Raw genomic sequence first — 14932 nt, 5'->3', positions numbered from 1 at the left:
TGAGGATAAAACACCTACCTTTCAGGAAGGGGGGATGTGAAGACTAAAAAAGCCAATAAATGTAAAAGGTGTTCAAGACACAGTAGCCCGTTAGAATTAATTACTACGATTTTTACGACCAACCCCAAGCCCAAAACCAGGTTCGCCCGAGAAGCCGAGCCTCCGCCAGAGACAAACGCCGCAACTCCCAACCCCGCCTCAGCTGCCGGCTTTCCAGAGCGTCCGCGGTGCGCACGCGCCCTGGCCACTTGTAGCGCGGCTTGCGCTGGTTCAGGACCGTGAGGGTTTGCGCAGGCGCAGGAGCTAAGTGGCGCGCGTTGCAAAGTTACGCGCAGGCGCGGCAGACCGGGGAGGTCGAACAGGCGTCGTTGTCCAGGTCGGACATGGCTGAAGCGTCACGGTGGCACCGAGGCGGTGAGGGATCATCCTAGGGAGTTATGGGCAGGGCCGATTTGGCAATTACAAGTACCATGGAAGGAACTATGTAACCCCATATCTATTCATAAAAGACAGCACGTTTAGCCCTCACAGCCTCCCCTTGAGAAGCGGTGGCTAGGAGTCCCATTTCACAGATGGGAAAACTGAAGCCTTGAGGCGATATGGCGCCCGCCCCTCGCCAGAGGCTCGAGCCGGGGCTTGTACTTAATGCACAGATACCGTCCCTAGGCCATTCTGCGAAGCCTTTCGTTGATCTAGGGAGCCTTACCTCGATAGAACTCCAGGCCGAGTCCTTTTCCCCCCTCCAGCAGAAGCCAGCCTTCCCAAGAAGGAATATAGAAGGTCGAGAAAACGGTTAGGGACAGATGAGTGATTTTTTTTTTCTTTTTCTTTTTCTTTTTTTTTTTTTTTTTTTTTTTTTTTTTTTGTATTTTGCTTTTTCACTTTCAGACGAGACTTCTAAGGAAACGTCCGTGTAATATATATAATTCGTTAGTGTTCAGTCATAAAATGAGAAGTGTTAGTAATTATTCCTACTTCGCAAAAGTGAGAATAAAAAAATAACCAGAAGCCATTGGAGCTTTCCTTCACACAGTCTATCAGCAAAAAGTGGCTGTTTTCCCATTATCATTGTTAATATCCATTATAAATTGCATAATAATGTAAGGAAACAATTTGTTTTGTGTCTCACAGGGACTCCGAAACCTAACCTGCATTACAGTAAGGAAGTAGAAATTAGAACCACACTTCAGGAGTTGGCACTCTACTTTATTTTTTTAATAAACCTATGTATATGTAAGTACACAGATATAGATGAAGACACTGTTTGAACTAAGAAGTTATGTGGAGGTGAAAAATAAAACATGTACTTTATAAACCATAGGCTCTCAGACTACTAAGACCTCTAAAAAAAATTAGTGACACATTTTAGACTTATCTTAAATTCATTTAGATTGACACGATTTCCATTTCTTAAAGGGCAAAGCTTTAGGTCACAGGTGTAATGAAAAGCTTTCATAGTCAACATTGAATTATTAAAGTTTTCAGTTCTATCCTGAATATAATTATTCCCTTGAGTTGGCAATTCAGACGAGATTTCTGTCAGAAATCTGCTCAGTTTCATAGGTCACTACAAATGAGGCCAAAGAAGTTAGTCTTCGTGTCTGGTTTGTTCTTTCCCTGGCCTATCGCACAGTTTATAGTAAAATATGCTGGTGCAGAGTCACGGAAGGTATGGATCAATGCAAATCTTTAAGGAGGTTGGGAAAACCTCTTAACCTGCGTTTCTCCTATCTGTGGGTCAAGAGCATTGACTGAATCAGTATGAAAAAGCATTTCATCATTTGAGTGCCCAGCAAACACTAGATTTAGTAAACTCATTGGCCAGACTTCTCACGTTGATATGGCCTGCATACTGGCAATTATGTATCAGTTAACTATTTGGCATTGTAGGAGTGAGTTTGAGTCAGATCTTGATTAAAAAGACAACTCTAGATCTTATAAATTAAGACATCTTAGACTGGTTTTTAAATGCTTAATATTCAGGAAATGGAAAAATATAAAAAGATCATAGTTTCATTATTCAGACATAAAAAAATCTTTTTTAATTAGGAAGAATTGAAAGAGACTTAAATCTTCATCAACAGAGGATTTGTTAAAAAAACAAAAGCAGGATTTGTTTAGCATTTTGGTATATACAGTGAAATAATATGGAACATTAAAGCATGGCATAGGCTGATGTGCCATAGAATAATGTTGAAGATAGATAATTGGTAAAAACTAAAAGTCTTCTAGCAAAAAGAAAAATAAAAAAACATATTTAGTCATATTAAAGAAAGACCCTGCTCTAAAACCTATCCACCCACCCTTGAGAGAGAACAAATACCAGTTAATATATTTAAAAATTCTTATGTGCCAAAACATGGATTTATATGTTCCACATGCATATCTCACTTACGTCTCATAACAAAACTATGAGGTAGGAGATGTTATCCCTGTAGTGGGACTCAAATCATTATTTGTTTGAATTCAAAATCCATAGCTTTATTCACTATATTATATTGCCTCTCTCAGAGAAAAAGCTTGCAAAATAGTATGCATAATGTGATCTCATTTTTGTAAAAATAAACTTATTTTCTTTATAAATGTGTAGGCATATAGAAAAATCTGAAGAATATGTGCTAAACCTAATTGTAGCAGTGGAATTACAGGAAACTTCTTCCTGTTTTGTATATTTCTATTTTCTTTTTTTTAATTTTATAATTAGTCAAAAAATTTGAATTTTCAAAACATAATTGGGAATAAAATTTAACTAATATTTAATCCTGATAAACTGAGTTTTTAAAAATAAATTTTTAAACAAAAATTCTTCTCCTTAGTGACTTTTGGGATGGTAAACCCACATATGTATTACTTAAACAAAGTTATGTCATCTCTATTTTTGGACACTTCTGTGCCTGGTGATGAAAGAACCAACTTTAAGTCTATTCGCAGCATAACTGATTTTTGGAAGGTAAGGTATCATGTGACTGAGAATGAAATAGCTTTTGGTATTGCATAAACAAACTCATGGCACACCTAATAGACACTGGAGACATATTTGTTGAAGGAATGAGTAAAAATGAGTTTCATTTCTTTAAACTTTTAGAATCAACCAATCAGTAAGTGTATATTGAGAACCTATGCTCTCAGTGTAAGAGAGTTCTTAGAACTTTCAAAAAAATTATACTTTTTAAAAAAGATTCTATTTATTTGAGAGAGAGAATAAGCATGAGGCAGAGGGTGAAACAGACTCCCATCTAAGCAGGGAGCCCGATGCCAGGCTTGATCCTAGGACCCTGAGATCATGACCTGAGCCGAAGGCAGACACTTAACCGACTGAGCCACCCAGGCACCCTAAAATTATACTTTTTTTTTTTTTAACATTATCACTGCATTTGGAAAATAGAAGACACACTGCTTATGTGGGGTTAGGATCCATGTCAAACTGTAATTGTGTATAGTAAAAATTTATTCTTAAAAAATCCTTAAATGGGGGCACCTCACTGGCTCAATTGGAAGACCATGCAACTCTTGATCTCACGGTTATGGGTTTGAGCCCCACTTTGGGTGTAGAGATTACTAAAAAAAAAATGTTTAATCCTTAAATGGCCCATAAAGTGAAATATATATAATTTTGGTATACAGCCTTGTACTGTGTCTATTACAGTAATGTACAGCATATAATCAAGTAAATAATAAAGAGTACATATGCAAAATATAACTTTATAGTGCTTTTAATTATGTGAGAGTACCATTCCTTCGGCTTTGGAACAGATTTGTTTTTTCCATTACATTTCACTTAGCAAGATGCTCACATTATTAGGAAAGAACAGTTAAGTGGCGCCTGGGTGGCACAGCGGTTAAGCATCTGCCCTCGGCTCAGGGCGTGATCCCGGGGTTATGGGATCGAGCCCCATATCAGGCTCCTCCGCTATGAGCCTGCTTCTTCCTCTCCCACTCCCCCTGCTTGTGTTCCCTCTCTCACTGGCTGTCTCTATCTCTGTTGAATAAATAAATAAATAAAATCTTTAAAAAAAAAAAAAAGGAAAGAACAGTTAAGAGAACAGAAGCTTTAGGTATCCCAAGTCACAAACACTGGGGCATGTAAGGAAGAGATAGGAAGGTTTTCCAGAGGTGATGACAATTCACTTGTATTTTAAAGGATGAGTAACAGGAGGGCATTCTAGGCAGGATAAACAATATGTGCTATAAGTAACTCTACCTATGGAGCTATGTTTGGCATTACAGGAATATGGAAGATGAGGTGGACAAGGCCAGACCCTGAACTGAACAGAGGTCAAATCATGAATGCCATGCTAGGAATCTGAAACTTCCGAAGGAGGCAAGGTCACTTCCTGAGAAAGAAGGGAAGTTTGAGATGAGAGCAGATGATTAAAGGTCATTGGTATAGGCCTAGTGAGATATAAAAGAAAAAGGAGTTAGTCCCGACACCAGAAGTGGAGTTCACCCTGCTTTTTTTATTGTGCTGACTTGAAGTATACATGACCAATGGCAAGAAGACAAAGGCAGGAAAGGAGAAACTGAACCCTGGGTTTGGGATCTCTTAGAATGGCAGAGCAAGGAAGGAGTAGCAGTCACCACCGCTGGAGCTGGTGGGGAAGAAGAACACAGACAACTTTGAGGGCAAGTGATGAGTTGTGGCTATAACAACCATGAGTATGTGGCTATGGGTTTATATACTCATGTATTAGGGGACAGTTTTCAATATACCCTTCATATAAGAAAGGGAGAAGAGGGGTTCTGCAATTAAATGAATTAATTTTTGTAAAGTGCTAGAGCAGTGAGTAGTTAGTAAGGGCTCAGTAAATATTAACCATCTTCATTATCATCATCGACATCATCGTATCCTTTAATATTAATGGTGGCTTGGTCAGTAATTTTCGTACTCCTCAAAATCACTGATTTTTAAGTTCTTAAGGTAACATTATGAATGTAGATTCTGTTACACAATTGACATGAAAGTATTTTTCCCATAACATTTATCTTTCTATATGAAGTTTATGGAAGGACCCCTTTTGGAAGGTCTGTACTGGGACGCATGGTACACTAAAAACACATTGTACGATTTAAAGAACAGCAGTCGCATCTACTATGAGAACATACTTTTAGGAGTCCCTAGAGTCCGTCAACTAAAAGTCCGCAACAACACATGCAAGGTCTATTCATCCCTTCAGTCTTTGATGAATGAATGTTATGACAGATACACTTCTAAAAATGAAGACCTGGCTGATTTTGGCCTTAAAGCGGAAACTGAGTAAGTAATATAAAATTACATGTAACTTTTCCTAGCATCTTACCATTGTATGTTTAAAAAATTAGGAAAATTTGTGTGTTTTCCAAATAATACCAACAGTGGTCTGGCAGGTAAGGAGCAGTTTTTATTATTTCAATAATAGTAACAAACGAAGGAGAAGTGTTTAGAAAAGTAAGAGTGAAACTGTTATTTTGTTTACCAAAGGATAAAAAGAGTATTCTTTTTTTTTTTTCTAACTGGGGTATATGAAGTGCTAAGTCATTTTGAACATAAGGTAAAGTGTCAGTTTTTGCTTTTACAGTATGCAAATCAGCTTTTCTGTCTCTGACCAGAGTCCCTCAAACACATCCCAAAAGCTTCTTGGGACACCCAGGGAGTGTGTTAGGTGTGCTCTGCCACTTTCCTCCTTTCTCACTCTGACTTCAGTGATATCTTCTGTTATTGCCAATACCGAAAATGAGCAGTTATGCTCTGGAGGCGCTGCATCTGACGATGCCTACCAAAGATATTAGAGCAGTGTTCTCCAAATTGGCTGAGGCTAATGCTGGTGTACACTCATGTCTATACTGAAAACAGGACACCCAAAGCCAGAAGCTGCTTATCATTGTGTTTACAGTCCTATGAAAATCATAGGAGGCAGAGAACAAATTTTTTAATCTAATATTTATCAAAATGATACAAATACAATTCTCCAGAAGCAGCCTCTTTTTGAGTTCTTTTAGTTGTTTCTTCTGGTGTATTTTCTATTTCTAAATAATGTGCTTATACTGCTATTACTTGATTTTACAGTTTTATGTATCTATTGTCTCTGTCATGAAAGGTGTCTGTCATGTGTCCCTCCCTCTACACACACACTTCCTATTTCTCTTAGCCTGTTGTTAGATCATAATTTTTGTTGATCATTAGTCAATGTTTATATTATACATATGAGCAATGATTACATTTCTTCAACAGCCTCTCCTGTAGCGCCAAGATTAATCATTGCTTTATAGTTTTTGTTCACTTGTTTTTTCTTTGTGTAAGTTTTTGGTTATACTTTAGGATAGCAAAGTGCTTGCATAATTCTTAGAAATCTAATAAATTCATAAGTATGGTGACACATTCTCTTAGATATTACTATTTCTCTTTCAATGAAAAATTACAAAATAAATCAGTTATTCAACTGCACATTTTAAATGGGAATCCAAAAACTAATCTGTTAGGTATTCTATTATTCCAAATTCTCATAACAACTTAAAGTGATTTACCAAAATTAACACTACAGATTTTGTATTATAATATTTGTTATTTCCTAACAACCAAAATAAGAATCAATCTGTGCTTGTTTGTCTATCTAAAATGTACCATTTGCTAATTAAAAACATCATAAAAAATTGGAAGTAGGAGAAGACTGGTGTAACAATTGTTCTTATTTCGGTTTAACAACCATGTGGAAAACACTCAAAAATACAACAACAGAATTTTCATTAAATCTGGGTATTTTTTTCTTAGTGGTATCACTTTTCCCCCCTCCTGAAAACAAACATAGTATTATTAATAGAAAAACAAGTTTAAGCAGTGTACCTTTGGATAATCATTCAAATCTGCCTGGGGAGACTGAACAGGGACTGAAATGAGGAGTCGAGGCTTTATTTTTTGATATCCCATAATTAAAAGTAGAAAGAATGGGGGTGCTTGAGTGGCTCAGTCAATTGAGTGTAGGACTCTTGATATCTGCTCAGGTCATGATTTCAGAGTCGTGGGATCGGTCCCCACATCCCTCTCCACGCTGAGTGTGGAGTCTGCTTGAGATTCTCTCTCTCCCTCTGCCCTTCCCCCCACCTTACATATATGCTTGCTCACTCTCTCTCTCTCTCTCAAAAAAGTAGAAAGGATGGAAACAAAATTCAGTTATGCACATTTTACTTTGATTTATAAACTTTTGTTAAAGTAAGATACCTGTTGGGGCGCCTGGGTGGCTCAGTTGGTTAAGCGTCTGCCTTTAGCTCAGGTCATGATTCCAGGGTCCTGGGATCCAGTTCTACATCAGGCTCCTTGCTCAGCGGAGATCCTGCTTCTCCCTCTCCTGCTTTCCCTGCTGTGCTCTCTCTCTATGTGTCAAATAAATTTTTAAAATATTAAAATAAATAAATATCTATTTAACAATATAGACATTGTAAGAAAGCTCTTGTTTATTGACATTTATACATGGTATATGACCTGTAGAAGACAGACTATGAAGCCCCTCTTTTACTATATGGAGACAGATATTTATGAATCACAGCCCTTGATATTCTTGTCCTCCAAAAAGACTAAAAATTTCATAAGACAACAGAAACGTGTATTGAAGAAACAACCTTAGTCTTGGTTTTCTAGATTATAAATTCCCAGAGGCAACAGATGGATTTTTTAAAAACCTTTTCTGGGACGCCTGGGTGGCTCAGTCAGATAAGCATCTGCCTTCAGCTCAGGTCATGATTCCAGGGTCCTGGGATCCAGTTCAACATCAGGCTTCTTGCTCAGCAGGGAGTTTGCTTCTCCCTCTGCCCCTCGGCCCCTCCCCCGCCCCCCTGCTCTCACTTTCTCTCTCTGACAAATAAAATCTTTAAAAAAAAAAAAAAACCTTTTCTCATAGTATCTAGTCCAGTGTGTTACCCACACTAAACAGTAAAAAATGAAAACTTACTAAATATTAATCCTCTTATTCCTTAAGTCATTGTCTTGCTTCAAAATTACTATAATACTTATGAACTTAATACTGCTTTTTTTTTTAACATTAGCTTAAATTCTTAGAATACTTCTCGGTCAGGCTTTCTCATCTCTCCATTATTCTTTTTATACTTAACAGATGGAAGTATGCTACTCCTGAAAGTACCTTCCCTTGGCACTGGGGATTTGTTGGTGTTTACCGAAATGGAGGATTTATTTTCACTTTATCAAAATCAAAATCTGAAACGAAAAACAAGTTTGTTCACCTGCAACTGAACAGCTGGATCACGAGAGGGACTAGAGTTATTTTTATTGATTTTTCATTATACAATGCTAATGTAAACCTGTTTTGTATAATCAGGTAAGTGACTCAGAACCTCTTTATTATTAGTCTCTTGAATTTAAAAAGCATTCAGAGGGGCACTTGGCTGGCTCATTCAGCAGAGCATGGGACTCTTGGTCTCAGGGTCGTGAGTTGGGGCCCTACATTGGGTGTGGAGCCTACTTAAAACACATACATACATACATGGCCTCCACAGCCCTCATTAGTGTTTCCAGTTTGTGCGTGTTTGTACTGAGATTAAAATCATAAGCCTCAGGGGCACCCAGGTGGCTCAGTCAGTTAAGCATCTGACTCTTGATCTCATCTCAGGCCTTGATCTCACAGTTGTGAGTTCAAGCCCCATATTGGGCTCCACGCTGGGCCTGGAGCCTACTTAAAAAAAAATCATAGGGTCACCCGGGTAGCTCAGTCACTTTAAGTGTCTGCCCTCAGCTTAGGTCATGATCCCAGGGTCCAGGGATCAAGCCCCGCATCGGGCTCCCTGCTACTTGGGAGCTTCTCCCTCTGCTTCCCACTCCCCCTGCTTGTGCTTTCTCTCACTCTTGTTCTCTCTCTGTCAAACAAATAAATCTTAAAAAAAAAAAAATCATAGCCCTCAAAATAAATATCATGTAGTTATGCCAATAATGAATAAGATAGTAAAGCAACATCATATTCATTGTTTCATTGTTTTGGAATATATTCAAGAACATGGAGAATTACTTAACATACAATATGTTTAATATTAAGGATATATAGTCTTATTCTGCAGCTGCGCAGATCTCATGTTTAGTCTTGATTTCTACCTCCAAATCAGATCGTTCAAATCTGCTGATTTCCTTTCAGAATGAGCTTCTTTATTAAGTTATTAATTTTTGTCTCAAGAATGAACAATTTAGGGGCACCTGGGTGGCTCAGTCGTTAAGCGTCTGCCTTCGGCTCAGGGCGTAATCCCGGAGTTCTGGGATCGAGCCCCACATCAGGCTCTTCCGCGGGGAGCCTGCTTCTTCCTTTCCCACTCCCACTGCTTGTGTTCCCTCTCTTGCTGGCTGTCTCTATCTCTGTCAAATAAATAAATAAAATCTTAAAGAAAAAAAAAAAAGAATGAACAATTTAAATTTCAAACAACATATACCAGTAGCCAGCATCCCAGAAATGATTAGAGCCTGTGGTGATTTGCAAAAATGGCCCCAATTCTTCACATCTTTGCCATGTAACTTTGCAGTGCTCTGTCACCCAGGGTTGGGTGCATTTACCTGGCTCCTGACGCTAGGCTCAGCCTTGGTTTTTTTTGTTGTTTTGTTGTTGTTGTTGTTAAATTTTTTAATTTAAATTCAATTAATTAACATATTAAGTATTATTAGTTTCAGAGGTAGAGTTCAGGGATTCATCAGTTTTATAGAATACCCAGTGCTCATTACATCACATGCCCTCCTTAATGCCTATCACCTAGTTACCCCATCCCCCCAACCCCCTCCCCTCCAGCAACCCTCAGTTTACTTCTTATGATTAAGAGTCTCTTATGGTTTGTCTCGCTCTCCGATTTCGTCTTTAATTTTCCCTCTCTTCCCCTATGATCCTCTGTTTTGTTTCTTAAATTCCACATATGAGTGAGATCATATGATAATTCTTTCTCTGATTGACTAATTTTGCTTAGCATAATGCCCTCTAGTTCCATCCACATCATTGCAAATGTCAAGATTTCATTCTTTTTGATGGCTGAGTAGTATTCCATTGTATATATATACCACATCTTCTTTATCCATTCACCTGTCGATGGACATCTGAGCTCTTTCCGTACTTGGCTATTGTGGACATTGCTACTATAAACATTGGGGTGCAGGAGCCTGGTCAGATAACTACATTTGTATTTTTGGGGTAAGTACCTAGTAGTATAATTTCTGGGTCATAGGGTAGCTCTATTTTCAACGTTTTGAGGAACCTCCATACTGTTTTCCAGAGTGGCTGCACCAGCTCACATTCCCACCAACAGTGTTAAGAGGGTTCCCCTTCTCCACATCCTCACCAACATCTGTCGTTTCCTGCCTTGTTAATTTTAGCCATTCTGACTGGTGTGAGGTGGTATCTCATTGTGGTTTTGATTTGTATTTCCCTGATGCCAAGTGATGTGGAGCATTTTTTCATGTCTGTTGGCCATTTGGATGTCTTCTTTGGAGAAATGTCTGTTCATGTCTTCTGCCCATTTCTTGATTGCATTATTTGTTCTTTGGGTGTTGAGTTTGATAAGTTCTTTATAGATCTTGGATACTAGCCCTTTATCTGATAAGACATGTGCAAACATCTTCTCCCATTCCGTAGGGTGTCTTTTGGTTTTGTCGACTGTTTCCCTTGCTGTGCAAAAGCTTTTATGTTGTTGAAGTCCCAGTAGTTCATGTTTGCCTTTGTTTCCCTTGCCTTTGGAGACATGCCTAGCAAGAAGTTGCTGCGGCCGAGGTCAAAGAGGTTGTTGCCTGTGTTCTCCTCTAGCATTTTGATGGATTCCTGTCTCACATTTAGGTCTTTCATCCACTTCAAGTCTCTTTTTGTGTATGGTGTAAGAGAATGGTCCAGTTTCATTCTTCTGCATGTGGCTGTCCAATTTTCCCAGCACCATTTGTTGAAGAGACTGTCTTTTTTCCCATGGGATATTCTTTCCTGCTTTGTCAAAGTCTAGTTGACCATAGAGCTGAGGGTCCATTTCTGGAGTCTCTATTCTGTTCCACTGATCTATGTGTCCGTTTCTGTGCCAGTACCATACTGTCTTGAAGATTACAGCTTTGTAATAGAGCTTGAAGTCTAGAATCGTGATGCCACCAGCTTTGGTTTTCTTTTTCAACATTCCTCTGGGTATTTGGGTCTTTTCTGGTTCCGTACAAATTTTAGGATTATTTGTTCCAGCTCTGTGAAAAAAGTTGATGGTATTTTGATAGAGATTGCATTGAATGTATAGAATGCTCTAGGTAGCATAGACATTTTAACAATATTTGTTCTTCCAGTCCATGAACATGGAATGTTATTCCATTTTTTTGTGTCTTCCTCAGTTTCTTTCAGGAGTGCTCTATAGTTTTCTGAGTACAGATCCTTTGCCTCTTTGGTTAGGTTTATTCCTAAGTATCTTATAGTTTTGGGTGCAATTATAAATGGGATCAACTCCTTAATTTCTCTTTGGGCTTGGCCTTGTGACTTGCTTTGGTCAATGGAATGGGAGCAGATAGGATACAAGCAGACGTTTGAAATGAATTTGCCTGTTAAAACTTGCTCTCTGGCATTTCTGCCATTACATGAGAAGGACATGTCTGGGCTGATTTGGACCCAGGAGAATGACAAGAGATATTCCCTTAAAAGGAAGAGGAGGACGTGAAGGAGGAGGAGGAGAAGGGGAAAGAGTCTGCAGGCAGGGGAGAGAACCCTCTAAAGAGAAAAAATTCTTTCCATTAGTCTGATGACCTTAGTGACTTTGCCTAACCTGGACTGTGCTAATTGGCTTTAGGCCTGTGTTCTAGAATCAAACACTGACAAAGGAAATAGGGTTACCATGATTGAATCTGTCTGGGGACTGAATCAGCTTCCTCTGAGTGATCTGGGAATGGGTGGATGCCTGATACAATCAAGGTTCTGTTAGAAAGGTGGAATGGGTTGATGACCACTAGACAAGCAAACAGCAGTATCCACTAAAATCTCAGTGAGTCTTAAATCTCTCTCATGAGTCTTTCATTTCTACTCTAAATGGAATACAGAATTGGTGTCTACTCTGATTAGGGGATTTTGCCCTTGTGCAATAGTGACAGTGAAACACAACCATGGCCTTTAAAATCTGGAAAAATGAATAAAACAAATCAATTGTCTTAAGTAGCCAATGGGCATTATACCATTTCTTTTATAGTTTTTTTTCTCTCCTTTCAGGGAATCAGAGCTTTTTACCAACATTAATCACTCTTTCCAATAGTCCTGATCAGGATAAAGCGAAGAATACAAATCATTTTTATGCCTTAAACACGAGGAGAAACATTGGGTTAACTGGCTTAAAATCATATGGAGAACTCCTTGTTACACTAGACTAAGTCCAGATTTCCTGTCTCTGGGGTTTATGCTTATTCTATGTTACCTTTTAAAATGTTACTTTTTAGAAACTAGCAGATTTTGAAACTTTGAACTGGTGGTATCTCTAATCAGTAGTTGTATGGGAACATTTACTTATCCATTTACTTTCCTTTTGTAAATATATCTGACAAACTAAACTGAATACTATTCTTTTTTCCCTTTTTACTAGCGTACACTTCAGGTCAAACTGCTGAGTTTCTTTCACTTCGCTCATTTATCCAACATTGCACACCCACTACATGCAAGCAAAACAAACAGTTCTGTTTTCTGTTTAACTGCTTTTTGGTTTTATTTTGGCAGCACCTTTATTCCAATAGCAATAATATTTGCTAATATATCTAAGTAGGAATAATTACATTATGATAGAGATACTGGGTTCCTTAAATTAGTGCCAATTCTTATTTACCTGAAGTTGTAGAGGACAGTAGAAATACAGTGAACAACCTCAAAATCTTTTTATTTAGTGTTGGAATTAATTTTTACATTTCTCTTTGCATATAGATCCTTGGATCCAACATCCTGTGCCTAAAGTAAACAGGAAATATTTGTTTTAGTAGAATATGTAGTCTTGACATTTAGAAGCAAGAAGTATCTCTGATAATCTGACAGGGGAGAGTGTATTTTCCTTCTCCGAAACCTTCAAGAATTACGTATTCTGGGGAGAGTACTGATTAATAACAATAACTAACAGTATAGCATTTCTTGAACAGCATCTCATTCTCTTGTGGAGATAAAATGGTATTCCCAGTTACAATCAAGCAATCTAAACACAAAATAGAAAAAATGTCTGGCTAAAATCCCATCTTACTTTCTCAATTACATTGGTCTTTGACCGCCGTGAATATTTGGAGTACCAAAAAAATGGAGCCATTAAAAAATAAGTAAATCCACTAGAATTTATTTTAAATTGAACACATGACCCCAAGAAAACGTATTTTGCACAAAATAACTGACTATTAAAATACACATCATCACAAATTAGAAACTTCATACTGAGTTGCATACTGAAATATAAATGCTTGAAATAAATGCACAGTTACTCGCACTAACCTAATTTTACAGATTGGTGGCAGAATTCCCTGCAACTGGAGGAATAATTACTTCATGGCAGTTTTACTCTGTGAAGCTCCTCAGATATGTTAGCTACTATGATTATATTATTGCTTCCTGTGAAATCACATTTTGTATTTTTCTTATTGTCTTCACAACACAAGAAGCCCAAAAAGTTCGAGAATTTAAGTCTGCCTATTTCAAAAGTGTTTGGAACTGGCTAGAATTACTACTTTTGGTGGTAAGTATACATTCATACGCATGGTTGGAGGGAATTGCTTCTGAACCCACCAAAATTTCCTATTCATCTGGCAACTAGCTGAGGGCCAGCTCCCTCTTTTCCCCCCTCCCCCAGTCCCAGATCCCCCACCCCCAACTCCTCAACTCTTCAGGAGCCCAGCTGGTACAATTTAAAAGCTGCAAGTATCAATCATAAAAGGAACTGTCATAGGGCATACTAATGGTGTGCCTCCAAAAGTAAGAAGTCCATTTTTTTTTTCCTGATCTGGTCCTTGAGAGAACCAGCATAAACTGAGAAGAACAGGTGATTCTATAGGTATTATGATTTAATGTGCACAGTTCGTCTCCCTTCACTCAAAAAAATGTGTTTCTTATAGGGCCTCATGTTGAAAATCATGGTTATTTTTGGACATGTACTCTTCTATATTGCCTCTCTGTTTTCTTACACTGAATTTTCAAAGAATATGCAAAATCAAGCCTAGGAAGAATACTGAAAGGGGGAGCACGGGGAGTGAGGAGCCAGAGGGTAGCTTGTGGGTACAGAGAACACCAGGATTGGGAAGATAGTCTTGGAAAGAAATTCTAAAAACTGCCAGTTCTCTTCACTGGAACAGACTGAAATAGAGGTCGACAGGGCAGGACAAAGGTAAGAACTTGGTCTTAGAACAATGAACAAACATTTCCGGCTTATACACCCTTACTAACCCTTAGTTATAGCCAATCCTGGATATAAGCCTTGTTTCCCAAAACCAGATTAAAAGTTTCTCAGAGTCAAGAAATGTGCCACCTACCTCTCTGGTGTCCCCAGTAATACTTAACACACAGCATAACATTGACTGTTTAACTATCTGAGCATTTCAGGCAAAGGAAGATTTTCATGACAGTTAGAAAGCTGTGATACCTGACATAACCTGGTTCTGAAATCCTCTTCTAGAAAAGTTGTTGGAGGGCTCTCAAAAGTGTTATTTTTGTGTCACTGAAAAATTTTTTCTTTTAGTGTTATGTGATAGAAAATATTAAACTTTTAAGTCTCATGTAGGGAGACTATACTGTACACCTGAAACTAACATAACACTTTATGTTAACTACACTGGAATTATAAATAAATACATGAATACATAAACACATAAATAAAAATAAACTTCCAGGTGTCACGTAGTTACATGGAGCAGAAATGCAGACTTGTCAGAATAATATAATCATTTTAGACATTTGTGCTTTATGACTCAAAGAAACAGGCACATAGATTAGGATGGTCAGGTGATCAGTATTTCGGT

At 38.1% G+C, this 14932-nt stretch overlaps 1 protein-coding gene across 4 annotated transcripts in view; it reads left to right on the top strand.

Annotated features, from left to right (window-relative positions):
• The first annotated feature begins 303 nt into the window (after positions 1-303).
• PKD2L2 (polycystin 2 like 2, transient receptor potential cation channel) overlaps positions 304-14932 on the top strand; it is a 41658-nt gene continuing 27029 nt past the window's right edge. For 3 of the 4 annotated variants that reach the window (XM_008691574.2, XM_008691576.2, XM_008691572.2), the window contains exons 1-6: positions 304-414; positions 1132-1233; positions 2817-2950; positions 4998-5254; positions 8082-8303; positions 13428-13656. In XM_008691574.2, the coding sequence (XP_008689796.1) occupies positions 384-414; positions 1132-1233; positions 2817-2950; positions 4998-5254; positions 8082-8303; positions 13428-13656 (975 nt within the window). In that variant the 5' untranslated portion in view covers positions 304-383. Of the gene's footprint in view, positions 415-1131; positions 1234-2816; positions 2951-4997; positions 5255-8081; positions 8304-13427; positions 13661-14932 lie in introns of all 4 variants that reach the window. The other variant, XM_008691573.2, reaches the window with a different exon arrangement.

Source organism: Ursus maritimus, unplaced genomic scaffold (assembly GCF_017311325.1).
Source record: "Ursus maritimus isolate PB19 unplaced genomic scaffold, ASM1731132v1 scaffold_5, whole genome shotgun sequence".
In the NCBI taxonomy this organism is placed as follows: Eukaryota; Metazoa; Chordata; class Mammalia; order Carnivora; family Ursidae; genus Ursus; species Ursus maritimus.
The sequence above is the reverse complement of the archived record's forward strand: the minus strand, read 5'-3'. Positions and strand labels throughout refer to the sequence as shown.